At 48.0% G+C, this 26,226-nt stretch overlaps 2 protein-coding genes across 2 annotated transcripts in view; one reads left to right on the top strand and one right to left on the bottom strand.

Moving 5' to 3' along the window:
* Positions 1 to 26,226, bottom strand: part of SYN3 (synapsin III) — a 398,733-nt gene that overhangs the window by 250,961 nt on the left and 121,546 nt on the right. The gene's annotated exons all lie outside the window — the stretch shown is intronic.
* TIMP3 (TIMP metallopeptidase inhibitor 3) overlaps positions 1 to 26,226 on the top strand; it is a 57,307-nt gene that overhangs the window by 22,118 nt on the left and 8,963 nt on the right. Inside the window, exon 2 of the mRNA XM_060165271.1 lies at positions 22,107 to 22,189. Within this exon, the coding sequence (XP_060021254.1) occupies positions 22,107 to 22,189 (83 nt within the window). The remainder of the gene's footprint in view (positions 1 to 22,106; positions 22,190 to 26,226) is intronic.

Raw genomic sequence — 26,226 nt, 5'->3', positions numbered from 1 at the left:
TGTGTATATATACACAAATGTAAACACACAAGGATGTTTATCACAGAATTGTTTATAAAAGTGCTGTATCTACAAAACTGAAAACAATACAGCTCTTCAAAGGGATGAGACAGAGCCAGATGGACTGATATATCAGGACTGAAAAAAACCCCAGATGACCAGCAAGTGTGTTCTATATGATTGTATTATTGGGGGGGGGGAGGAAACCTCTATCCACAGGCTTATATGAGGAAAAAGACTGAAGGTAACATCTAAGTATGAAGCATAGTTATAACTGGGTAGTGGGAGTTCAGGTTGTTTTAAAAATTATCTTATAGTTTTCTTTCTGTTTACCTCATTTTTTCCCCAAATTTTCTTCAGTAAAGTTGTATTACTTATGTAAGAAAGAAATAATACAAGAAAATAAAAAGCATGGAGAAAGCTCCAGAAAACTTGCAGGTAGTGTGTAGACCAGGAGCTACAGAGGAAAAACAGATACCTTGATCTCATTTTGTCAAATTCCAGCTATGAGGTCTTCGGAAATTTCAGTGTCCCTACTGTACAGATGACAGGCAATTGAGGTCCTGAGATGTTAACATGTAATTTTTTTTAAACTGTATACTCAGTACACATCATCTTATTAATTACTCTCTTCTCTGAACTCCCTGGCATTTTAGATAGTACATTTTAGCTGGAATACAATTTACTGTGCATCTTCAGATTCCCCAAACATGTACTAAGCACCAGGGTGTCCACCATTCAGCCCCAAGCTTGTCACCCAGAAGGCCCGTGAATGAATGAGTGAATGAAGGCAGGCACGGAGCCCAGTCTCTTCACGTCTGCTCTCCAACTCGTCCCTATGAAGGCCCCTCTTACTCAACTTGAGGAAACCTAGAGGTGGAGATGGGATTTGAATGCAGAGCTCTGGCTACCAAGGCAGTGTTCCCAACCCCAGCAGAAGGTAGAGGGCTGGAACCCAGGATGCTTCCAAGCTCTCCTCCTCTAATCATTCGGACATTCTCTCGGGATGCAGGGGCTTTGCTGATCATGACCCTTGCAAGGATCCTTACAAGGGCCCACTCTGAAATTAAAAATCCCTAAGTGAATAAACCTCCAGATTTCCTGCTCTTTCCTTCCCAGTCCTGAAAGTGAGGCCAGGAGAGATGAGCTTTTGCCAGGAATTCAGCAAGTGAGTTTGCATGGAGTGTCAGCTTCTCCACATTGCTAGGTGTTAGCTTACCCCCGTCCGGCACCAGCAGCGAAAGCAGAGTAAGGCATGGCTGAGAGCAAAGCTCCGGGTTTAAACACGTGAATTCATCTGGGGCTGGACAGCTGCACAGCTCAGGCAGGGCAGAATCTACCGCCCTGCCCTATTTCCTTGAAATCCATACAGGGACACAGTTCCAAGTAGCTGGTGCCCGGCCCTGCAAGCTCCTACTTATAAAAAATGGACTTTAAAACACGTGCAGATACATGCCTCCTCTCATGCTTCTGGACTTCTCTAGGTGTCAGCATGAATCTCATGGGAGCCTAAAGTGACCCTGAGAGGTGGGCAGGGAAGGGTCAGTGACGATTACAATTAATTCCCTTGCTTTCGCTCCAGCCCTCTCTCCACTCCATTGCCCATAAAGCAGCCAGAGTGACCTTTTTAAAATGTCATTCAGATCTTGTTAATGCCCTGCTTAAAGGCTTCCATTGGCTTCCCAACTCCTTAATGAGTTCTAGAAGGCTCTATGGGATCTGGCCTCTATCTCCCCTTGCCTTGCTGTGGCTATGTTGGTCTTCTGGCTGTTCCCTGAATGCTCTGGGCTCCAAATTTGTCCCTGTCTCATGGCCTTTGAACTTGCTGTCCCCTCTTCCTGGAATACAGTGTCCACAGATTTTCACTGGCTGGCTTCTCATCATGAAGGTGTCAACGTGGATGTCACCTTCCCAGAGAGGCCTTGCCTGCCCGCCTTATCTTATAATACCCACCATCCCTATTCTCTATCTCCCTTTCTCCTAGCACCTGACATCTTACTGGGTTATTTGTTTATTGTTCTGTCTGTCTCCTCGGCTGTTATTTAAGCACCAAGACAGCAGAGACCTCATTTGTCCAGTTCGCTGCTGGGAACATACTTGCAACCCTGATATTTGTTAAATGCAGGAATGAATGGCCTTTTGATAGACAAGGAAGTTGAGGCTCAGACCAGTGAAGAGTCTTGCCCCAGTTTACACAGCTAGCAAGGGGCAAGGCCGGACTCCAACTTAACTCCTGTGCTCCAGCCTAGAGTGGGCGAAACTCAAAAAGGAGAGTTCTTACGGGGCCACTTAGGAACAGACAGCCTCTCAGGACAACATTCTTTTATGTTGATGTGAGGCAGCAAATCTTTCAGAGATATAAGCCTCTGGGAGATTCTGCCATCTGTTGGCTGCTGCGTTAGAGCCTCAGAAGAAGGTCAGCAATCCAGTCACTTGCCGACTGGTGTGCACCCAGGAAGGAAGGACCAGAATTTAAAGAAGGCTCTCCTGTCTGTTTAGATGAACTTTCCAGACCACAGGCAGGGCCGTATGGACTCATAGATTTTTAAGGGCCATTATGCAATACCTTTGCTTCCCAGTTGGGGAAACAGGCCCAGGGATGGGATTGACTTGCCCGTGGCTACTCTGTGGTTAGTGGTCCAGGTGGCTGGCACCGTGGTTTCGCAGCTCAGCTGGGACTTCTTGTCTACCCACCACAGACTCGCCAGCCTGGTCCTGGGAGACAGGCTGCATCACCCTCCCACACGCATTGCTTCCATGTGTTTGGCTCACTGGCATGCTGCACTGAGCCTTTCCAGATTCACTGCTGGGGCCAGCAGAGGGGAGTGGTATGAGGGCCGAAGAGTCCACTGGCCAAGCTGTGGGAGATAGTCACATGAGGAAATGCACACTCTTCCTATCTTATTAGGATTCCCATGAAGGGGGAGAGCAGGACAAAAACAAGGGTCTTGAGGGACCAATCATTCCTTACCTCCCCACTACCCCAGAGGTAGCCTTGGGGGGTAAGTAGAGACCACTGGCTTGCTCTCTATAGTAGACTTGAACTTGGCACAAGGGACCAGCTGAAACTGGCACCATTTCCACCTGCCAGAGCGTACTGCTGAGCAGGGGCAGGGATAAAAAAAGGAATCGCGAAATTCAGCTCAGCGCTCCTCAGCAGGCCCCGTGCCCACCACTGCTAACTCCAGTCCCAAGCCAGAGACGCAGGACTCGTGCTGAACATTAAAACTGGTGCCCTCTTCGATCTGGACCTTCCTTTCTTGGTCATGCCTGGTGGTTCAAAGAACTGCCCCCAGCATACTATTCCTGGTGGTGCTGAAAGAATACCAGTAATTGTTACCAAACAGCGGACGGAGCGTGGAGACATGTTCCCTTTGCCCAGCTGGCTCCCAACTGGCACTTCATTACAGCAGAGACAGGGGTCAGGGGCACCCTTGGCATTTCTTGTACCCACATCCAGGCATGCCGCTCGACCTGGGGATTGATGGATGCTACATGCTCCATCTAGCCAGTGTCCCCTCCACAGCAGGGCCACCCACCTCCTGTTTCGTGAAAAATGGGCCTGGTTTCCATCAGACCCTAATTGGACTGCATCTGGCCTTTCCTCTACCATGGCCTCCCCACAGAATGCTGGCTGCTGGCCGGTCCCTCGTCCGGCCAGAACAATGCTGGGCTCTGGCCGCTGACCTTGGCCTGAGCAGGCCTGCCAATTTCATGGCTCTCAGTCCTCACTTTGCACAGCAAGGCTGGCTTCCCACACGCACAGTTTCTGTGCAAGGAAGGTTTGGGGGCTACCCACACACTCTAACAGACCACTTTGGGCCCATCCAAACTCCTCCAGCCCCCGGGTAGAAAGGGACTAGGATGTGACCCTGAAGGACTTAATTACTCATTAGCATTTCGAGCAATGCTTCCTCTCCCTGCCTCCTGCTGGGCCTCTCTGCACTGCTTTGGGCTGTTCATTCCACTTGGACTGATACCAGTTAATGTCCCTTGCTTCAACCTGACCTGAAATCACAATGCCCCAAACAAGAGTAAGTGGGGCAGCCGACGTTTCACAAGGGAAAGGTTGGCAGCTAGGCTGTGGGCTTGCAACGCCCTATATGGGTCCCAGCTAGTATTCTGCATTTTTTTTCTCTCTTCTTGCAACTGTTTCATTCTTTCTCCTACTGTCCTCCAGCCTCTTCACCACCTTGGGAAAGGGGGCCTCTCATGAAATAATAATCACCACCACTGTTTATTGAGGTTGCTGCTTGCCAGGCACTGTGCAAAGTTCCTTACGTTCAGTGTCTCACTTCATCCTGACAACCGGACAAGGCTGAGAGGGGTTAAATGATTTGCCCAAGAGTCTGCAGCTTGTAGAAGTTGGAGCTGAGATTCAACCTTAGGTTCTTTGGTGCCCAAGTCCTCACATTCTTGACCACTGCATGACGTGTCCTTCTTTCACAGAAAATGTAGCTTCTGCTAAACCCTGGAACAGACCCTTGGGAAGCTGCCTTTGACCTTTTTTATTGGGTCCCCTCTGCAGCGATCACGCACAGGCAGTTCGCCGTTCGGAACAGATATACAAATTAAAGAAACTCCCAATGGAAAATACCAGAGGAATCTGCAAGCCCCCCCCCACCCGCCCCCCGCCAGTTGTGTGTTTGCCCTCCAGAGGGCCTGGAATCCCACAGCCATTTCCTGTACCCCAGCCTCGAGAGCCAGTGACATGGAGCAGAGTGTATCTGCCTTGCACTTCTTGGTGGCCTCTGCTTCTCCGAGTGGATTCTGCAAGGTGTTTCCTGTAGATCTTGCTGATGGTCTTTGCTGGCACGCAAAATCCACCCAGAACATCACGATCTGTTGGCCTCAGCCTGGGCCGGGCTTTGTTTTTGTTTGGTCTTAAAAAAAAAAAAAACTCCCTTGTCCCCCGCCTCAACCAGGGGCATGAAAGCAGAAGGGAGGAGGATGGAGATGAAGGTAAAAATATTGACAGAGTGAAAAATATTGAATATTCCTTTTGTTTCAAAAGTAGAAAACCTCTGGGACTGGGATGCAGCTTGGCTGGGTTCAGGTTGGACTGAGGTTGAAGTTGAGATCAAGGTAGCAGTTTGGCCTTTATGCCCTTCAGGGAGGGGTGGGGGTCCCAGGTTGGGTAGAAGAGAGGCTCCCTCTTATTTGAAGAACAGCTTTTCGGAACAGCTCAAGGAGTATCTGAAATAAGCTATCCAGGGAGGATGGGGGTGGATAGTGCCCCATCCTACTCTATAGGAGAGGGGAGTTAACGTTACTTAGAACATTGGAGTGGGCTGGAGAATCTGCATGTCTATTAGATCACTGTCTTAGCTATTGTCAAACTAAATCAGCAGGGCAAGGGTGGCTGGATTTTATCTTCATGGATGTGGCATTATCCCCAGTTAGTACACGTGAGGTCATTAGAGCATATTCCCCATGGAGATGCCATCCTGGAGACATTTTCATTACCTTGTATGTTAATATACAATTGGGAGATTAAAGGCAGAAGACTTCTTCTCAGCATATTTTAGAATCCTCTGCAGGAAAGACATGGGCACATTCAGAGCAGGAGGCCCTACCTGGCATTAATGTACAGTGCTCCCATAATGACTTTAACCGCTGAAGTTATCCCAGGTTTGTTTACGTTCTTGGAAATAAACTCTTTGCTGGACTGTCAGCCTGGAAAATCGTATGTTACTACAAAAATAAGACAATGGCTCATAAAGAAAACAGATTGGTGAGGGTGACTCAAATTGTGCAGTTGATGGGCCAAGTGGGTGACTTAGGAGCCAGTTCTGTCCATGCTGCTATCCCCAGTTTTGGCAACTTCAGATCATTCAGACAGATAACAGGCCAAGAAGGACTTTTCAGACAAGGCCAGAAGAGTCACCTGAAGCATCCTAATTACTTACTCAAGTTTGATCAACTCTTCAGAAATGTGATTCTAGACCCAGTAAATAGGGAGAATATGTGATATCCTGGCTTATTACCAATGGAGAGAGTAGGACCCAGGGGAAATGTATAAATTAGAGATATAAGGTGATGGTAAAATAACCTTAGCCCCTTAGGCTGTGAGGAACCCTAGAATACATCCAGTCCAACCCCTTTATTTTGCAGAATAGAAAACTAGTAGGGCTCTGAGAAGAAAGTGATTTGTCAAACTCGCATAGCAAATTAGTGGAAGAACCAGAAAGAGAATCTGGCTCCCAACTCCTGGCCCAGGGCTCTTTCTACTACTCAATACTTTCTGTGTAATAAGACTCCCTCCACCCCAAATTTCTTTACTTCCACAACCAAAAAAGTACAGTTATTTAGTGGAATAGGTAGAGTTACTTATTAAATCATGTCAAAGTTCGGAGACAGAATCTGTTTTGAAAACACTAGGGGTTTTTAATGGATGGTGGTGAAGTTTTAGACTTCATTACCAGCAGTAAAAGCATCCAGAGTGGGGAGGGTGAAGTCTCTCTCAACTTTGTACACTGATCAGCAGCCCTTGGGAAATCTGCATCCACCCTCCACCAACACAAGTAGGGAGCTAAAGGCCCTAAGTGAGACAGAGAAGGAGACTTGGAATCATGTGGAGAAAGGCCATCAAAATCTATGAAAATCCTTATCTTGGAGACGATGTTGGGCACATGACCATGTTCTTCATATATCTTGTTTCTTGTAAGCCTAAGATGTCAGCTAGTTGGAGGAAGCCACAGGGAGGCAGTATAAAGAAGAATTTTAGAACAGTCAAGAAATGGCTCAACATGGAACAGGCTGACCTAGGTCAGAGATGTTGCATAGTTACCAGACTAACCCTGGGATGATAGGACTGTAGAAGAAATTTGAAGGAGGTTCCGTTGAGTGACTGTGAAGGTCCCACCCAACCTAGAATTTGTGGCCTGAGAAATGTGCCTGTCCCCCTACACTGTGGTCACACATGTGCTTTTGGAAGGGAGGTATGACCCAGTGGTGGAAAGCAGCGGCTCCAGAGTCAGGCTGCCTGGGCTGGCATGCTGGGTCCACCGCTTCCTACTTAGATGACCTTGGGAAAGTCACTTACTCACTACAAGCCTCAGTTTCTACAAGATGGGGCTAATGACAGCACTTACTTTACAGGGTCTTAATGAAGCTCAAATGGGATAATCCAAGCATTGAGCACGGAATGTGTACAGTAAGTGCTTGATGGGTGACGGCACCTATTATAATTAAGATGGTACTTAATTAGTGTTATAATGGATGACAGCAGGATTCTTACCAATAGGGAAAGCTGACCATTCTTCTGCTTCTTATGGCAGTGTCTGGCCAAACGTCTTCATCTCCGATACTCCCATTACTTATTCTCCAAAAGCGCTGGCATATCAAGGAAAACGTGTCCCTATTTGCTCTGTGTCATTCTAGTCAGCAACATCTATGGACATTGGTTGGAGATGTGCTTTAGAGACTATCTCAGCCAAACTTTTAGTATGAGCCGCCCACGGACAGACAGAGTAAGCAGTTCTGGGCGTCATGTCACGACTGCAAAGCGCTGCCAGATGTGCAGTAGAGGTGGTGGGAGGTCACTTGTACCGGGGGTGCTCCGTGGCCACCCAGCATCCAGCAACAGTGCTAGCTGTGACCTAGCACATGCACTGCTTATCGGGCCAGCCCTCCTTCAGAGAATGCAGCCAGACAGATGATCTGTCAGGAGAGGTGCACTCTGGGTGGTCCACAGAACCAGAAAACATGACTGGGTCTGGTCCGGTGCAGGGTGCCATTCCGGCGGCTGGATAGGGACCTGCACAAGATCTGGAAAGTGCTTGTGGAGTTATCCATGTTCCTAACACTCACTGATACCATTTGGTCCATAGGCAACTCTGCTGGGAGGGAATGAGCCTGCATGTTGGGAAGTGATGGGGGTGGGGGAGGGTAGGAAGAAGGGGATTTGGGTTTATTCTGGAAAACGTTTGCCAGGTGGCTTCTATCTTTATTATTTTCCATCCTCACAAATATGCTATTCACCTTTCTTCAGAATGAGGAAAGCAAGGCTTGAAGAGTTACATCTCTTGCCCAGCTGGGAAGAGCCAGTTCAGAAGTCCCTTCTCCAGGACACCCTTAAGCCTGCGTGCGGCAAGTGCAAGGGTATCAAGACAGGACTGGGGGGCGGGGGTGGTCAGGGGGCTGAGGACCTGGGCCCAGAGAAGCAACTTCATTGTCTATAGACCCAGTTTGTGGGCAGTCCTGAGAAGGCCCGCATTCAAGCTCCTGTCACCCAGAGAACCTGCCATTTGCTTGGGCTGGAATGAGCTAACGGGCCTCCTCTGCTTCTCTTCAGCCTTCCCTCCAGGCTTCTCTAAAGCCTCTCCAGGGTCTTCATGGTCCCTGAGCCATGTGACTCTGACACTCCAGGCTCAGTTTCACCTCTGTGCCCTTGCTCATGCTGTTCCCCCTGCCTGGAACACCCTCCTTCTTCTTTTTCCATGATCAAAACCAACGTATGCTTGGTCAGCTCCTGGCAGAGGAATTGGCTTTGGAAAGTTACAGCTAGTTACACAGGTGGAATGGCTGCACAGTAGAGGAAGGTTAATGGGAGACTCTCAGGGAGCTGGGAATAGATGCAAGTGCCTATTCACCCAGCAATTTTTACTGAGCACCTACTATGTTCCAGGTACTGTGTGAGATGTTGGGGATAGAATGGTGAGCAAAACAAGGCATGATCCCAGCACAGTTTAGTGTGTGTGTGTGTGTGTGGGAGGAGGGGAATGATACATTATTCAAATGAATGCACAAACATATACTCACAAACCGGGGACTATGATAAGGTATAACAGGAGTCCTGTTCTAGTCTGATGTCGGGGGAGGGGTCAAGGAAAGCTTCCTCCAAGGAAGTGTCCTTTGAGTTGAAATATAAAAGATGGATAGGATACTGAAGCCCGTGCACCTAGAGCCTGTGCTCTGCAACAAGAGGAGCCACCACAATGAGAAGCCCGTGCACCACAACGAAGAGTAGCCCCCGCTCTCTGCAACTAGAGAAAGCCCGCACGCGGCAACAAAGACCCAATGCAGCCAAAAATAAATTAATTTAAAAAAAAAAGAAAACAAACTTATGGTTACCAAAGGGGAAACGTGAAGGGGATGATAAATCAGGAGGCTGGGATGAACATACACACACTACAATATATAAGATAGATAACCAACAAGGACCTACTGTAGAGCACAGGGAACTCTACTCAATATTCTGTTATAACCTATATGAGAAAAGAATCTGAAAAAGAATGAATATATGTATGTGTATAACTGAATCACTTTGCTGTACACCTGAAACTAACACAATATTGTAAATCAACTATACTCCAATAAAATTAAAAAAAAAAAAAAGATGGATAGGAGTTCTAGGTAAAGGGAAGCAGAAGGTTTTATGCGGAGGGAATGACATGTACAAAGGCCCCCGAGGCCTTGCAGCTGAGCAGGATTAGACCAGGGCTGCGGATAAGTTGTCCAGAAAAGTTTGCTTGTTCCTCAACCCCCTCCCCCTGCCCCTCCCCCCGTTCTCCGTGGTCCTCAGGCTGGTGCTCCCCTCCCCAAACCACGAAGCTTTAGGCTGATTACTGGACTTCTCTGTTTTGGGAAGTTAACCCCACCTCGAAGTTCTCAGCATCTTGGTTTATATGAGTCCTTCTCTGATAATTCAGCCTTAAGAATTTTCCTTTTCTCTGAATTTCTGAAGCATTCGACTTCCTGGCTGAATGTCCAGGTTTGTGCAATGTCAAGTTGTAGGAAGATGAGTGAGCTTTGCTGTCAGGTGTATGTGGATTTAATTCCTAGCCGTGTAACCTCTGACATGTTTCTTCTCTCTCCTGAGTCATGTTTTCTTTATTGACCCAATGGAAATCATGCTACATATCTTGCAAGTTGGTTTTAAGGATTAGGTATAACATTTGTAAGGTTTTGTTTCCTACGTGTTTCCACCACCTGACACAGTGCCTGGCACGTGGTAGTCACTCAGGAGTTACTTACTGAGTGAACAAGAGGCTCAGGCACTATGGATTGTACTCAGAAGGTGTTCAAGGGGTAGGTGGTCTTCTTTACTACTGACACCATCACCCAATCACGCTGTTAGGCCAGGGCAGGTTGTTCAAAAATACCAAGGATTGACTTTATAAAATTCTGCCATTACTCACTTTGATCAAAAAGGGCAGCAGTTAGCATTCTTTACTTACTTATTTTCTTGAAAACGGAGATTGGCCTCCTTAAAAGGCACTTAGACCTTATCTCCAGCCATTCCTCCACACCCTCAGGGCTAGCTACCCCTGGTAACTGGCTTAGAGCTTGAAAACCTGTAGTCTGGCCTTGTTTTTTTTCATATCTGTCTTGGTCTGAGTGCCCACTACCTGGGTACCGTGGTTGTGAGCTGGCGGGGAGGTTCCGAGTAAGCTGTGATGGGAAAGCACCTGCTTTCAATGGGACCCTCCAAGCTATGTCCATTTGGTGTCCACAGTCTTTCTGACTGAAGTTAAAGAGAGGACGGAGAAGCCTTGACTGTTTTACAAGCTACCCAAAGGGTAAGTTATAAATGTACCAGGGTCTTCTTAGTATCTGTTCTGTATAATCCCCAGAGACGGAGCAGAGAGCAGACACTGCTGCTTGTTCAAATCACAACAAAGTCTCCCACCGTCCTTGATGCATTTTGGGAACAGATTCACTGTGTCTGCAAAGACCCATCTGCAGGTCTCGTGTGCAAACAAGGGAAGTCCCTTGGCTTAATGGTCCCTCGGCTTTGTGTTCCTGGACCTATCCTGGAGGCCCTCAGCTCTCCTAGCAAACAAATCCCAATTAGCAGAAAAGTAAAATAAATGCTATAGACGACTCCTGAGATGTTGCCAGCTGTTCTGGTCTCACAAAATGACCTGACCTGAAAGCTCCAAGTTCTGAGAACCATTCGTCGGCGTGGTATTTTTCTGGGCACTGCTTCAAAGGGGCCGTGGTTGAAGACCAGGATGCTATTCTGGTGGCCTCTTGTGTGGGATAAAGTTTCCCATGGGCCCCCGGGGAGGGCTGGAACTCTCGGAGGGAGGTGTTCTGGGCACCCCTCACCCATATGTCTGCATGACAGTGGACCTCTTGAACTGAGTGGGGTGGAACCTTCCAGAGGCTGGCATGCACTCTGGATTCTGGGACACACTGGAGCTGAGCCAGACAAAACACCCAAGGAAAACTGCTGGAAGAGGTTAATGGGCTTGAGAGGAGGGTGTGGGGGAGACTGATTCATTAAATCTTAACTTTGAAGATCATAAATAGGATGTGAACTGGAATGGGATCACTGGTGAGTTTGATGCCAAGTGGGGCAAACAAGGCCTGGTCTTGTTTCTAAGGGTTTCTTGAGGCCCTGGGCACCTACCCATTTGGGCACATGTTATCCTCAGGGCTGCTGGCAGGGACAAAGTGATAAGTCTCCATCACTGCTCCCAAAGAGTGGAAACCCCCCTGGGAAATAACATTGTCACACGTTGGAGCAAGACCCCCCCACACACAAGTCAAGCATCCCTGCCTACATCTTGGCTTCCACCGTCCCCTGCCCCTTGTCGCACACTCTTTCTGTCATTGTAACGACAGGTTAGGCTCTCCCACTTCCAGGCCTTTGCCTCTGGTCCCTCCTCTACCTGAAGGCCTTTTGCTTCTCTTTTTCTTGGCTAACTTATGGTGATTTCTCAGATCCCAGCTCAGGCAGGACGTCTCCCCCAGACATGTCCACAGTACCACCAGGGCTGGATTCAAGGCTGACTCACCTGGGGAGTGAGCACCATCTTTGAAGAGGGATGGTGTTTGTGTGATCTGGGTTTCTAGGAGGCCCCTAAGGTAACGGCCCCACAGTATTCACCGAGCATAATCAGAATCGCTTTTGCTCTGCAAAGCGTGGTCAGGAGGGGAGTGTCAGCGCCCCAAGCACAGAGTGTGCCTAGCTTGGCAGGGTGTGTCTGCTGCATGCCCCTGTGGCTCTCTGACTAGGACCACCTGGCTTCTCATCTCACAAGATAGAAATAAGCTTCCTTGAGGTAGGGACTCCCTCTACCTGCTGACTGCTGAACCCCAAGGCATAGCACAGGACCTGAGACATGTAGTCCCTCAAACACTTCTGAATGAATAGCACGAGTGAATGAATTAATTCCAAGTACTCATGACAGAGGAGGAGGAGGAGGAGAAAGAGGAGGGAGAGGGAGAGGAGGAGGAGGAAGGAGAAGGGGTGGGTACCACTGACCTCCTTTAGGATGCTGAGCCTTGGGTTTCTCATCTGTGGGCGGAATTTGTGTACTGACCCTCTGCAGAGACATGTTAACTGGGGTGTCCTGTAATAGGACCCCGTGACTCACCTCTTTGGATATGAATCTTCAGTATTTGGGGATCAGGGTCCCATTTCGGCTTCTCATGCTTTTCCCTGCCTCCCTCTTCTTTTCTGGGTGACCCTTAGGAGCTAGGGCTCCTGACTCCCACTCCAAGAGCCTAAACATGAAACCATCCCTGTCTCCCTTTATTTTATTACCTTTGATTCTCTCCTGCAGCATCATTAATTCCTCTAATCATTCCTTCATTCAACAAACATTCTTGGGGGACCCCTGCCACATTCTAGGTGCTGGAGTCCCAGATGCAGCCCCTACTGTCTAGTATCTCAGGCTAGTGAGCACCAAGGAACTGATCATTAAGAAATTAGTATGGCCTGGGATGGACAGAAAGCTTCCAGGAGGAGGTGGCATTTCAGCTGGGTGGGTCTTGCAGGAAGACAGATGTGTGAACAGAGGCATGAGGAGAAAGTCATCCTCGCAGAGACAAGGGCCATCACAGGAAAGGTCAGTGTAGTGGGGGGATGCAGTGGGGGTGATGGAGGCTGTGGAGGGTAGGACTTGAGGTGGGGTCCCAGCTCAGGACAGCAGGATATATGTCGCTGAGCTCTTCAGAATAATCCTTTTGATGTTGGGAAACCAGGGAGGCTTAGGTGGGGATGTATGTGGATTGTTGCTCCTATCTGTTCTTGGGAGAATGTGGGGGGTTATGGGAGAAGGACCACCTTTCCCACTTTCTGTGCTCTGGGGTATTGACACTCCCTTGCTGACCATAGTTTGCAGAGCAAAAGCCTCTGTGACTCTAGCCATGCTTGGTGAATACTTTGGGGCAGTTGCCTTACTGGCCTACTAGAAACCCAGAGCACACAAACACCATATCTCTTCAAAGTTGGTCATCGGCCCCAGGTGAGTCAGACCCGAATCCAAGAGCCAGCCAGCCCTGGGACTTTGCCCTGTCCTAGGCCAAATGATCCTTATCCTTCCCCCAAATTGGCTGTGGCCACTGGCAGAAATTGAGAGTAGCTGACTTTACAAGTAGTTGGGTTAGAAATGAAATGTATTAATCCCAAGTCTAGGCATGTGCCCAGGTAGTGACTCTTAAATTTTGTCTTTTAAAAGTTTAAAATTGAGGTCACCACTTAAAACATGAAAGCAGGAGTGAGATGTAGATTTTGTTTGTGTTCCCTTTTAAATCATTTCAAAGTTCCAGGCAACTTGACCTTTCTGGGCCTGTGTTCCCTTTCCTCCCTTCTCTGGCCCCTTCGTTTCACATACAACAGATGTCAGAGGGGGCCCTTGTGTGTTTCCTGGCCTGCTCAAGCAGAAATCCAGTGCCTACAAGGTGAGGAGAGCTAGGACGCTGCCAGGCCCCTCCTCCCCTTTGCCAGGAGCCCCAGGACAGGACATCCCTAGGACAGTCTTGCCTGGGGGACCCCAGCACACAGGCAGGGACTGAGAAACAAGAGTCTCTGTGCAGAAAGAAGTTTTAATATCCTCTGGGTTTTAATAGCTTTCTCTGAGATGGAAACTTGGGTTGAAATGATTTGCAGCTCTCCAGATTTTTCTGACTGTGTGTGTACTTGGGTTTATTTTTAGCTGCAGGGGTTCATTTCTCGCCAAAAAACCTGCTTAAATAAAACCAAAATTAATATTTTTACTTAATGGAAAGAGTTAGTCAGGACAGGCTTTGAACTGGAGACTCCCTATCTTGATTGGGAGTGCATCTTAAGGGTCTGACTGTGGCTTTGACATCAAAAAAAAGGGCCTTTGAAACTGACCAGAGGAGGATGCAGGAAGAGCCTACTTGTGAGACTTCTCTGAGGAGCATTCTTCCTCACACAGGCTGCCCCCCACCCCCGGCCCGCACCCCTCAAGTTTTCTAGGGCCATCTTCCTGGAAAGGCGGGATTCTGCTCACTCCCAGCTGTTTTCCTTAGGCTCTCCCCAAGTCTGGTCCAGGTATCTGCTTCCTCTGGATTCAGATAAAGCATACTGAGTCTCTTCTCCAGAATGGGCTAAGACCCAAATCAGCTGCCATCTCCAGGGAGCCCCCAACACCCTTCCCTGGGACAGGCTTCACCCCTCTTTGTGGCATACCAGCTGTGTCTGCCAGACTCCAATGCCATTCACCTGTTTCCTTTCCTGTCTTTTGTAACTCTGGCCCCGAGTTCCTTCAGGGCCTCATTTATCTCCAGGTTCCTGTGAGTCTAGCACAATACTCAGTAAACGATCATTGGACAGATGCTTATCTGACCCTAAGAACTGGGACCTGCCATTATCCCCTTTCTGATGGAATAAGGCTCAGAAAGACATGGTCATTTGCCAGAACTTGCTCAGAGGACTTATTTATCTATTTTTTTTTAAATTGCCCTCCATGTGGGTGGCAATTTTAGCTTCACGTATTCATCAAATACATGGAGCCTGTCTCTTCTGGTTCCTTGGGCTACAGCAGTTACGGAACAAAGGCCCTGCCCGCTCATGAGGCTTACATTCTAGTGGGGGGAGATAATCAATGAACAAACAAGGTCTGTATGATATGGCAGATGGTGGCTGGTGCTTTGAGCTTTGAGCACAGTAAGGCTGGCCAGCAGATACAGGGAGTGCTGGGGGAGGGATGCTGGGGGATCAGGGGAGGCACCCTGACCAGGTGATATTTGAAACCAGGTGAGGGAGGGAGCCCTGTGGCTACAGAAGAAAGAGTGTTCCAGCAGGAGCAGTTGCAAAGGCAAAGGCCCAGAGAGGATGGGTTGTTTGGGGTGAAGAAAAAGTAGGAAGGAGATGGGTGCTGGTGTGGAACGAGTTGCCATTTCCCGAGATGGGGCCGATGGGAGGCCTAGGTGTGGATGAGGGCCGTTATTAGGAGCTTGGTTTTAGATGGGTTGAATCTGAGATCTCTTATTAGACTTCTAGGTATAGATGTAGACTAAATGTAGACTGTTGGATATATGAGTCAAAGGTCATGGGAGTTCTGGGTTGGAGGTTGCAAAAATGTGGGAGCTGTCAGTTGTACAGATGGTATGAACGTCACATGCTGGATATGAATAAGAGGAGGACAAAGAACCCACTGCTGACTGGACTGAGCACCATGGAGATCATGGGTGACCTTGACGAGAGCTGCTTTGGTAGAGTGGAGGAGGGGCATTAGGTCATCATAAGAACCTTTTGAGCTTGGTAATCATCACACCAATTTATAGGCTGGGATGGGAAGTGACTTGCCCAAGGTCACATAGTGACAGGGCAGTGACTTCATTCAGGTCCCATGTGCTGCATGCATGTTCATTTCAGTGTATCATGGCCACTTCCATAGGGGTTTTCTTGATCTGACCTTTGAGCTTCTGAGTTTTTCTAGAGGGGCTTTTGGGGTTTGGGGTGGTGATAACGAAATGGGCTGGCAACCAGAAAGATTCAGTTAGGGCAGGCCCCTCAGGCCTCTGCCCCCCACCCTTAATTCCTAAGGTCCTTTTCTCAAACATGGACATCATCAAAGTGTCATCAAAGTGCCCAGAGAGGCAGCAGATAACTGAGGAGGAGCTCGAAAAGGCCCTGGAGGTGGATACTAAAGATCTCAGCAAATGAAGAAATGCTGAATCGCAAGAATCTTTTGGGTCCCTGGTTGTCTTCCTCTGATTAGTGCATTTGAGAATCTACAAGTACTCACCATCAGCAACACGGTAGTATATTATCTGTTTAGCTTCAGGGTTACAAAGTGCCTTTTTACATGTGCACTGTCTCATCTAATTAATCATTCTGATTAACCTCAGACTCATAGTGTTGTGAGAAACCTCATGGATCATCAGGTTTTGTGGTTTCTAAGTTGTTTTCCTTCCACAAAAACCTTGCTAGGGAGCACAGGATGCTAAACAGATGATAGATACTCTGTTACACTGCTAATAGTGATTACTTGTGGATTCCTACTACTAATCAGAGGACATGTGTGAGTGATTGGAAAGGAAAGTGGGTAGTCAAGGAGATGTGGAGGTCAGTGGGGGATTATAAGGGGGCCCTCCCTCCTAGGGACAGTCCTCCTCTCTGATGCTTAGTAGCGCTGACAGTGGGGGTGGGAAGGTGCAGAAAGATTATGAACTCTTGCAATGAGTACAAATCTCATGGAAAGGTTTTGAGGCAGTCTGCTTTCTTGGGGGACACCAATTTCCTTTTTCCCTCTGGGATGCAAAACTGCCCTCAGGGTATCTGATCTTCTGTTCCATAGGTGGAAAATGGGGACAATAAAAGCCACCTCATAGGGTTGCCATGAGGACAGAGTGAGATAAAGTGTACACATTGCTTGGCACATCAGCGGGGTTCAATGCATGGTAGTTGTTACCAATGCGTTCTAGTTCCTCCCCTCTTCCCTAGACTTACTGATGTGATGCAATGAAAGGCAAGGAGCTGAGGGTGAATTAGTGGGTGAGCAGCTGGAGAAGCAAGAGAGCCTGGCTCTGCCCTCCTTGCAGAGGCTAAAATGCAGGCTGTCCACAGTGCACAAGAAGTGAGAATTGCTTAGTGGCTGAGCCAGGTGGGCTGGGGGATCTCCTTTACCGTGAGTACGCTGGCCTCAGAAAGGAACTTTCCTTTGCCATCCTGTGAGGATGACAACTGGGAAATAAACATCAGGTGACCATTAGACAAGCTGGATTGCAGACATCCCTCCTTCCTGATTTCTCGAGTGCTTCCATGGGAGTGGGCATCATTTTAACACTCCCAGACCCCTCTCTTCCTTAAGTCCAGGCCTGAAAGACAGGTGAGCCCAGGGTCTAGGCTTTTGTGCCTACCTAGGTCCTGCCTGCTGCCGTCAGAACAGTACCTTCTCTGGGGTTGACACTAACACTGATTTCTGCTTTTGGAGAAATTCATTCTGTCTACTGGCCAGGTGTACCTTAGTTATCCTCACTGTTCTTCTGAAGACCATACCTTAAGCCAGCAAAATCATTCTGCAGGGCCTTTGAGAGACAGGTATGGGGCAATGTGTGTGTGTGGTTGGGGGAGAGGTAGTATCTCACCCACTAGATGGCTGAATCAACTCCTACATCATGGAGAGGATCTGTACTGCTCTTGACAGGATGCTAAGATGGGCAGAATCTGGACTCTTCAGTTGGTGTACATTAATCCAGTTAAGGGATCCTTGCTCCCAAACCTAGCCAAACTCAGCCTTCCAGCCCACTGGTAGGAAAGTCCAACAATCAGTTTGGAGTAGAAAGGTCTGGATTTGATTGAAGCTAGTTGGATGGGAGGTGGAAGGAGAGGGCGAGCGGCAGGGGCCAGCTCATGGGTGTTTTATCCCTCTTTGAATATTCCGATGAACAGCAAGCAGATGTGCAATTTCTGGACACACCAGTAAGCTGCACTGGAAGCAGAATCCTGTTGGCATCAAAATTGGTTTTTGTTCAAAACTTATGCTGCTTGTGGTCTACATTACCATGGATGGGTGGGGGCAGGCAGCACACAATTATTTCTGGAAGGGATGTGCCTTGTTTTTGCAAGCTCTTATTATTCCTCCCTCAATAAAAAAAAATTATTGAAAGGAAGGAAAGATAATTCTATAGATCTATACATTTGTACCTGGATCCTAAGGTGTATGATGTATTTATTCCTTATTATTCCTCCCTCAATAAAAAAAATTATTGAAAGGAAGGAAAGATAATTCTATAGATCTATACATTTGTACCTGGATCCTAAGGTGTATGATGTATTTAAGAGGGCCCCACATACATTTATATATCTATGTGCCAATAATATAAGTATACATAGCCTCGTCAGTTTCTTCTTACATGCTTTTACATTAAAATATTTCTTTTGACCTCCACACTCAGAAGCCCAGGAGCATAAAAGGCTCCAAGACTGAGATTCAGGCTACACCTCACCCCCACTTCTCTGACTGGTGCTAGCCATGAACTTTTAAACTTTGCCTTCCCGCTAGACTGTACGAGGTGGGAAATGGGACTTCTATGTCTTGTCGTCACCTCCAGCAGTACCCAACCCATTTTCCCAGACGCCAACCCAGTTCACGCCCACGTAGGTTTACCTGCTGGAGGACACTAGGGAGACAGCGTGGGCGCCGCTCCACAGCATGGAGGAGAATAAAGAAAACCTGTGTCCAGCTAAGCCCGTCTGTAAAGTGGGCTTCCAGCCACATCAAGATGGTGGGAACGGCCAGACGTGCTGCCAGCTCCAAGTTTGGAACCGTTTTCTGTTGTTGCTGAACCGTGACCTCCCTGCACCTCCCTGTTCACTCTGGTCCCTGGGCCAGCCAACGCCTTGGGGGCACCCTGATTGCCAAACAGGAAAGTAAAAAATAGCACACATTTGAATTGCAGAGGAAAAACTGAAGCAAATAAAGACATTAATTCACAGACCAAATAGGCGGATTTGGGGTTGGCCAGCGATTTTACTTTGGAAGGACTTTGCGAATCTATGTGGGAGAGCAGAATGTTATTTAATTTTAGTTCAGTTTAATGCAGTTTTGTTTTTGTAAGGAGAACGCTGGTGTGGCCTCTGCACTGGGTCATCTCTGCTTCAATCTTTCTGGACCATGACCATGGGATCTTGTTTGGTACTGGCAGGTCACTCTTGGGCTACTATGGATGATGAGATGGGACAGGTACCTATGATGGAGTGGGTGCTCCAGGCCTAAATAACACCTTTAAGTTTGTTTTGACAAGTTAATGTGTGCTCCCCCACCTCTCCCTGAAATTTTACAAGACCAGAGTATTTTGATCAGCTTACCTTTCTCCTCATCCTAAGCAGAACCCCCAGGTTTTAGCTTATAGTGCATGTTAGAAGCCTAAAGATACTCTGGATGGACACACATAACAGAAGTCATGGTAGTGGTGGTAATGCTAATAACAGTGACAGCAAACACATAGGGTTTGGGATGGGCCACACACTGTCCTCAGTGTTTGTGCTACTTAACCCTCACAGCAACTTTATGAGATACTGTCATAGATTAGGAAACAAAGGCACAGAGGGGCTTAGTAACTTTCCTAAGGTCACACAGCACCAGTGCTGGGATTCAAACCCAGGCAGTCAGGCTCCAGGGACCTGGCTCTTCAATGCTATGTCATGTTGCTGCTCTACTAGTAATAAGTATATCACTTATAAGCCACGTGATGGGCACTGGGCCAAGACAATCAGAGATATTTAGGAGGAAGGAGCTCTGGGGACACAGGGGTTTGCCTGAGGCTGCATGGTAATGGTGGAACTCAAACTCAAATGTGGCTTCCTGATTACAAAAACTTACTCTCTTTTCTCTGAACTATTCTCAGATGAAAAGGTTCCAAGCTCAGACCATTTCGGGGTAAGGAAGGAATTGACTCACTGTGCATGCGGAAGCTTCCAGAGTACCCAGCTTTATAGGACAGGTCTGCTTATGACATGTTATGTCTAAATGAAGTCAAGCCATTTTTGAGCCAGGAAAGGGTAGACGTTGCTATTTAAAGGAATCCCTTTTGCTTTTTTTCCTCCCAAGGCAAAGACTCACTCCTTCTTTTACCTTCTGTATTAATGAAGAAGCAGAAGATGGAGCCAAATCAATTCAGGAAGAATCAATAGGAAAGTCCTGGCAGACATGCCTTCTGCCCAACAGTTAAGCTGTTACAACCTGCCTGTGGGAGTTAATGTAGAGGAAATAGTCCCTGGGGCCTCTGGGAGGATGGCTCCCTGCCAAGGATGCTGTTTCAAAGTCAGACACAGAGGTGGGGGCAGAATCTTTAGGGAACTTGGCCTGGGATCTTGCCAAGCTCTCGTTTTTACAGCAGACTTGGAAACAGCCACTTGCCTCTTCCCAAATTGAGCTGCCTCTGCTGAATTGCTAACTTTGCCACTGGGCTCCGTGTTTTGCCATCCCTGGCAAGTAAGGTTTGGAGGGGCCATTGATTCATCTGGATCCTGACTTCAAGTCTGACTGGGAGAATAGGCTCCAAGCTCATCTGGGAAGAAACAGGATAGGATTCAGCTGGGGTAGGGGAGTTGGTTCCTAGTAAGGAAATTTTTAAGAGATTAGAGACAAGGAATTGAGAAACATGGTGGGACAACCAAAACGGGGAAGGATAACGGAGCTACCAGAATAGGCAGGTAGGGGTGTGTGTGTGTAGGGGTGTGTGTGTGTGTGTAAAGGGTAAGCTGTTTAACAAACATTTATTGAGCACCTGCTCTTTTTGGGCTAAGTGCAATGTGAGGTAAGAAAGAGTGATAAGATCCTAGAGCTGGAAGAGTTCAATTTGTGATTCAAACACGGCTGCTATAAATGCAAAATCCACTCCATTCTGGTCAAAGTCCTAGCATGAGAGCATCCAGCCCCCTTTGATGGAGACACTCTCTGCCCCCATGACAGCACCGCCTCAATCCCCGACTTTGTTGCTAGTTCTTGTGATTAGATGACTTGTTCTTTGGCTGAGCCAATGAACGCAACTTCTTTGCAGTTTCTGAGTTCTGTCTTCAATATCTGTCCACTTGCTGGTTTGACAAATATTTGAAGATAGCTTCTTCACATACAATAGAAAAAGAAGCCTCTTATAATCTCCAGGTCAATCCCTCTCTTCTCTGTGTTCTTACTGCATGTAGTAAATGCCTTTCTTCCAGCCTTTGTCACACTGGGTCTGTCTAATTATTTTTGTATACATAGTCGACTAATATTTACTGAGCAACTCCCTTCTACCAGATGTTGTAGTAAGAAATTTCATAAGGTTTTTTGCTCAATCCTCATTCCAATTCCCTGACATAGGTAGTACATCCTCTTTACAGATAAGAAAATTGAGGCTCAAAATGAGGAAATGGTTTCACTTCTCTGTCAGTTTCCTCATCTGTGTAATGTGGATGCTAATACTGATCTTGTAAGGCAGTTGTGAGGAGTAAATAAGTAAAATGTACTCTTGCATATAGTAGGTGTGCGATAAATGGGAGCTATTTTTTCCAGTAACAATCCTTCCATGGGTCAGCCCATCCCATTTTTATCAATGATGATGATAATAATGATGATATTAATAACATTAATATACACTCTGTCCAAGACATAGTGCTGAGAGTTTTTCACACGCATTATCTTGCCCAATCCCTTCAATTCAGGTAACTGGTAACATTATTATCCTGTTCTGTAGAAGAGGAAATTGGAGGCCAGAAACAAAGTTACTTGCCCACAGTCATAATAGCCATAAAGAACAGGGCTGGGATTGGAAGAGTCTGGTTGGCTCCTAAGCCTCTGCTCCCAACTGCTTCTTCCTCTACCACATCCTTATTGAGCTGCTCTCTACTGCATCCCTTGCCATCTAAGTGCTGGGGACCAAGGGCCCCATCAGAGTGCCAACTGGGGCATGGAGGTCAAACTGGGGTACATCACAACCCTGTTAGGATGCATGCAAAGGAAGAGTCCCAAATGAGGTAGATCTCAGAAAGCGGTCCTGGTAGAAAGAGAATAGGTCTGGGAGACCATGGGATTGTCAGAGGTGCAATGGAATAAGGGCAGGAGGCTCTAACAGGAGAAGTAGATTTTGGATTATGGTGAAACCACAGAGTCACTCCTCCAGGGGTGAGTACAGCCTTAGAAATTTCCAGACTGCAACTATGAGCGTTTAGGGAAATTAACTCCAAAGATGTCTGTCTTCTCTTTCTCTTCCACTCCTCCCTGCCCACCCCCATCCCAGTGTCTCTTACCTGAATGCTTGCTCTTATAAACACAATCATCTATTCTAGTTGCTTCAGAATTACAAAGAAAACAATTCCAGACATACTGGGAGCTGGATGCCTACCCTGAGATGTGGTCCCTAAAGTGGTTCAGGCCTCCCTAACTTCCCTGTCTCTGTCTTGCCTTCTTCTACAGTGATCCGGGCCAAGGTGGTGGGGAAGAAGCTGGTGAAGGAGGGGCCCTTTGGCACACTGGTCTACACCATCAAGCAGATGAAGGTGAGTGACAGCAGCCTGATCCCAGGATTCAGGAGGGTTTGGGTTTTTTTTGTCAGAGTCTTGGCCAATGGAGGCAAGTGGGGTTGGACTTAGGGTGTGTGTTTGCTCAGTGTCTGAGCCCCAGCCCTAGCCCCTCCACCTGGCTGGAGAGGGCATAGATGAGGCAGCAGAAAGGGACAGGTGGTGGTGGTGGTGCTGGCTGCTTCATCCCAGAGCCAGGGCCAGTGGAGTCCCTCAGAGGCAGCTGTTAAGAAGCTGCGCTCTGGAACCAGACAGCAGAAAGCCCTGTTACCTAGTAACTATGAGACACTGGCCAAGTCACTGCCCCTCTCTGGACCTCAGTTTTCCCATCTGTAAAATGGGGGGAGGGATGTTGACTAGATCGTCTCTACAGGCTCTTCCGAGGTCTGACGTTTTAGGATTCAACAATGCCTGCTGGTTTTATGCAGTCACTAAGGTTACAACTTAGGTTTAACCTCTCAAAACTTTACATTAAACTTGTGCTGATCACAGGAACCTCAAGCCAAAGTAGGAACTTCACCCTCTCTCCCTATTTTCCCGGCTTTAATTGTTTTCTTGCATCCCATCAGTTAGCATCGTTTACAAAGCACGTTCACATAACTGAGCATATTTGTGAGGATGTTAACATTATGAAGCACATTCAGGAAGTATGCCCTAAGAAAAAGCACATCAGATTCAAAACCTAGGGAGCCTGCCTCCTAGTCTCAGCTCCATTCCTTCACTTGGCTCACTGGCCTTAGAATTGTCCCTTTTCCTGGGCTCAGTTTTGCCATATGTCAACAGTGTGAGGTTGGGCTGGGTACCCCTAAGAGCCCTCCTGGCTCAGGCATTTCAGGATTCTAAGTGCCCTGGGACACGGGCTGTGTTACTTCTAAGCAGGAGCTGGTTTGGGTGCCTCAGCACAGAGGACTGGGGCTCGACCCTGAACAACTTGGCAGCTGGTCCATCACTCCACCTTTGTAAGCACCTCCCTACATGCAGCACTCTGTGCCAGGAGCTGTGGAGGCCACAAGGAAGATGCGGTTCCTATGTTTAGGAACTATAGTCAGGCGGGAGAGAAGACACATGTGCAGGACTAATCAGGAGTCCGAGATGGGGTGTGCCCAGGTCCCAGGGGACTGCTAGCCCTTGTACTCAGTGCTCACATTTGCATTCCCAGCAATTAGGGTGGGACCGGCAGGCAACAGGGACTTGGTAAATGCTTGTCCTTCTAATGAGGGGACGACTGTGAGACGCACTGGCCTGAAACTCCCGAGGAGACAATTTATGGGTAGAATTGAGAGGGGGAGTGACACAGCCCCTGGGTTGTAACCAACCATCTCAGAGGCAGACCTCCAGGCCTCATAATTCCTGCATCCTGAGGCCTGAGGTTAGATGTACCAAGTTTGTGGAACCTGTTGCTTTGGATTCAATTTTGGAAACATCCACAGCATTCTGGTTATGTAATGTCCAGAGTCAGCCCTGGCCAGCTGCCCTTGGCTGCCCAAGCTTGGTCATGGGACCAGCTTATGTCTTCAGATGGCCATGGGGAGGGAAGAGTGGGTGGAGAGGGGACCAACAAGAGCAATAACAACCCAAAAAACCCACTGTGCAACCCCTGGAAGCTGGCAAGCAAATGCAAAAACAGATTAGACAAAAGCAGAGGTTCAGGAGATGCATTCCCTGCCTGCTCTGGAATAATCCTTCACATTGTGAGACGCACTATGGTCAGCAGAGAGCTGGGAGGGGAAGAGGCTGGGAGCAGTGGTTCCTAAGTTTGCCTAGCTTCTCTCCTTCCTTCAAGGCCTGGATGCCAGGGTGACCAGAGGCCCTTGCTGTGGGCAGAATGTCCCATTCCCCCCTCACTGGGAACAGCCTCTAAGCAGTGTTTAGAGGCCAAATAACATTTGCTCACCCATCCACTTCAGAGCACACACACCCACTCCCAAGACACGGGTCTTTTGTTGTCCATTCACCATCTTTCACCCAGGTCCATGGATCAGAGTGCTGGACGTTAGAAAATAAATTCCCTTGATTTACTTGTGACAGAGGCTCAAAGGGAAATGAGTTGTCCAGAATCACACATTTAATTAAAGCTAGATCTGGTTCCCAAGCTGAGGTGTCAGGGTTCCTTCCCAATCCTGTGTGCTCTTTACAGTGACTCCCAAAATATCCCTGCCATCTTACTTTGATCATCAACCACTATCTAGTACGTTTTATTAACTCTGCCCTGCTACCAGCCCAATATTAGATAACCTATAGAACTGGTCATTGCCCTTCTATCCAAACAGCCCCTGGATTCTGCTGGTCTCCAGGTACCAGTCTGCTAGTCCAAGAAGGTACAAGACATAGGAGTAGGAGTAGGCCATTTAGTCACCCTCCCTCCCTCCCTCATGTCCTTTCTTCTCTCCCTCCTCCCCACGCTCTCAGTGCTTCTGTGCTTTGCACTGTGCTTTTTTGAGCTAAGGATGCAAAGATATATATATATTTTTTTGGCGGTACACGGGCCTCTCACTATTGTGGCCTCTCCTGCTGCGGAGCACAGGCTCCGGACGCTCAGGCTCAGTGGCCATGGCTCACAGGCCCAGCCGCTCCGCGGCATGTGGGATCCTCCCGGACCGGGGCACGAACCCGTGTCCCCTGCATCGGCAGGCGGACTCTCAACCACTGCAGCACCAGGGAAGCCCCAAAGATAATTGTTATAATGATGGGGGAACAATTCTCATAACAACCCTGTGAAATAGATACACATTATCCTTTATTTTACAGGTGATATTTGGAAAGGCTAAACAACCGTCAAGATTGTATAGTCAGAAAGTAGTAAACTAGAGCGAAATTAGCATTTTTGCCTACAGGGAGATTACAGAGCAGTGGAGCAGCAGGCTGATTCATCATTCCCACCCACTTTGGGGGCTCCCCCCACCCCATTTGTATCTAGTTCCCCTAGGGAACAAAAGGAGGTTAACTTGGGTTTGTGGATTTGTCATCCAGCAGTGTAGCTCTTGACTTGCAAAGGGTGTATGGAAAAATATCTTTGTAGGAGGGAAGGGGGAGAGGCCAGAGAGGGGAGTCTGCAGGAGTTTTGGCACTGGTCCCTGGGCGCTTTGTTCTAGCGGATTAGAGTCTACCCCAGAGAGTCAGCCTGGGGAAAGCAAGGACTCCCTTAGAGCAGGACTAAAGGAACGGGGAAAACGTGAGAATTTGAGCTGCTCTGTCTGACCTCTCTTCTCTCTCAGAGTTCCCACCCCCTCCCCCCAAAACCTCTCACCAGATGAAAGGCAGGCAGACCCTCTTCCATATGCTAATTCCAGGGCCTCTGGTCCTCCTCTCAGGCATCTCTTGAGTGTGCAGTGACCCACAGGTGTGTTTGGGGGCAGGGGAAGGGTGTTAGAATGTTGAGGGAGCTTATTGCAAACCCAAACATGGAGATTCGCTGGGGCTGAGGTGCTGGGCTGTGGTACAAAGGTGGAAGTTTCCAGAATTGGATGTTCTAATCTTTGGGGATCTTATCTCTTATCAGGACCATGAGAAAGCATCTGCTTTGCCTGTAGCTTTAGTTTATGCCATGGAGACATGCTCTCAGGCTGGCTGCAGGGGACAGCACGTGGGGGACATTATGTCCCAGCTGGTCTTGGGAAAGGCCCATGGGGAGGCCCGCTGGTCATGTGCTGTGCATGTCCTGACTCTGGGCAGGACAGATCTGCTGGACAATCGGAATGCTTGGCCCCCAGTGACTTCCTTCCTTCAAGGCTTTGTCTAATCAAATGATTAATAGCATTTGAAGCTATTTGAAGCTCCAGCTGGAAGCCTCTCTGACCGCCCCAGCCTATGGGGAACTGTTCTCCTCCTCCAAATGCCTGTGACTCTGTTCTCGTGTGCTCTGCCACCCCAGCTAGACAGCCCATTCTGTGAGAGAAAAATCCATGTACTTGGTACCTCAGTCAGGTATCTAATGTCTCTGAAACTCGGTTGCTTATAAGAATCAGTTGTGAGTTTAAATGAGTTTATGATATAAAGCAGTATCCAGCACAGTGCTG

This window comes from Lagenorhynchus albirostris, chromosome 11, assembly GCF_949774975.1.
Source record: "Lagenorhynchus albirostris chromosome 11, mLagAlb1.1, whole genome shotgun sequence".
Lineage (NCBI taxonomy): Eukaryota > Metazoa > Chordata > Mammalia > Artiodactyla > Delphinidae > Lagenorhynchus > Lagenorhynchus albirostris.
The sequence above is the reverse complement of the archived record's forward strand: the minus strand, read 5'-3'. Positions and strand labels throughout refer to the sequence as shown.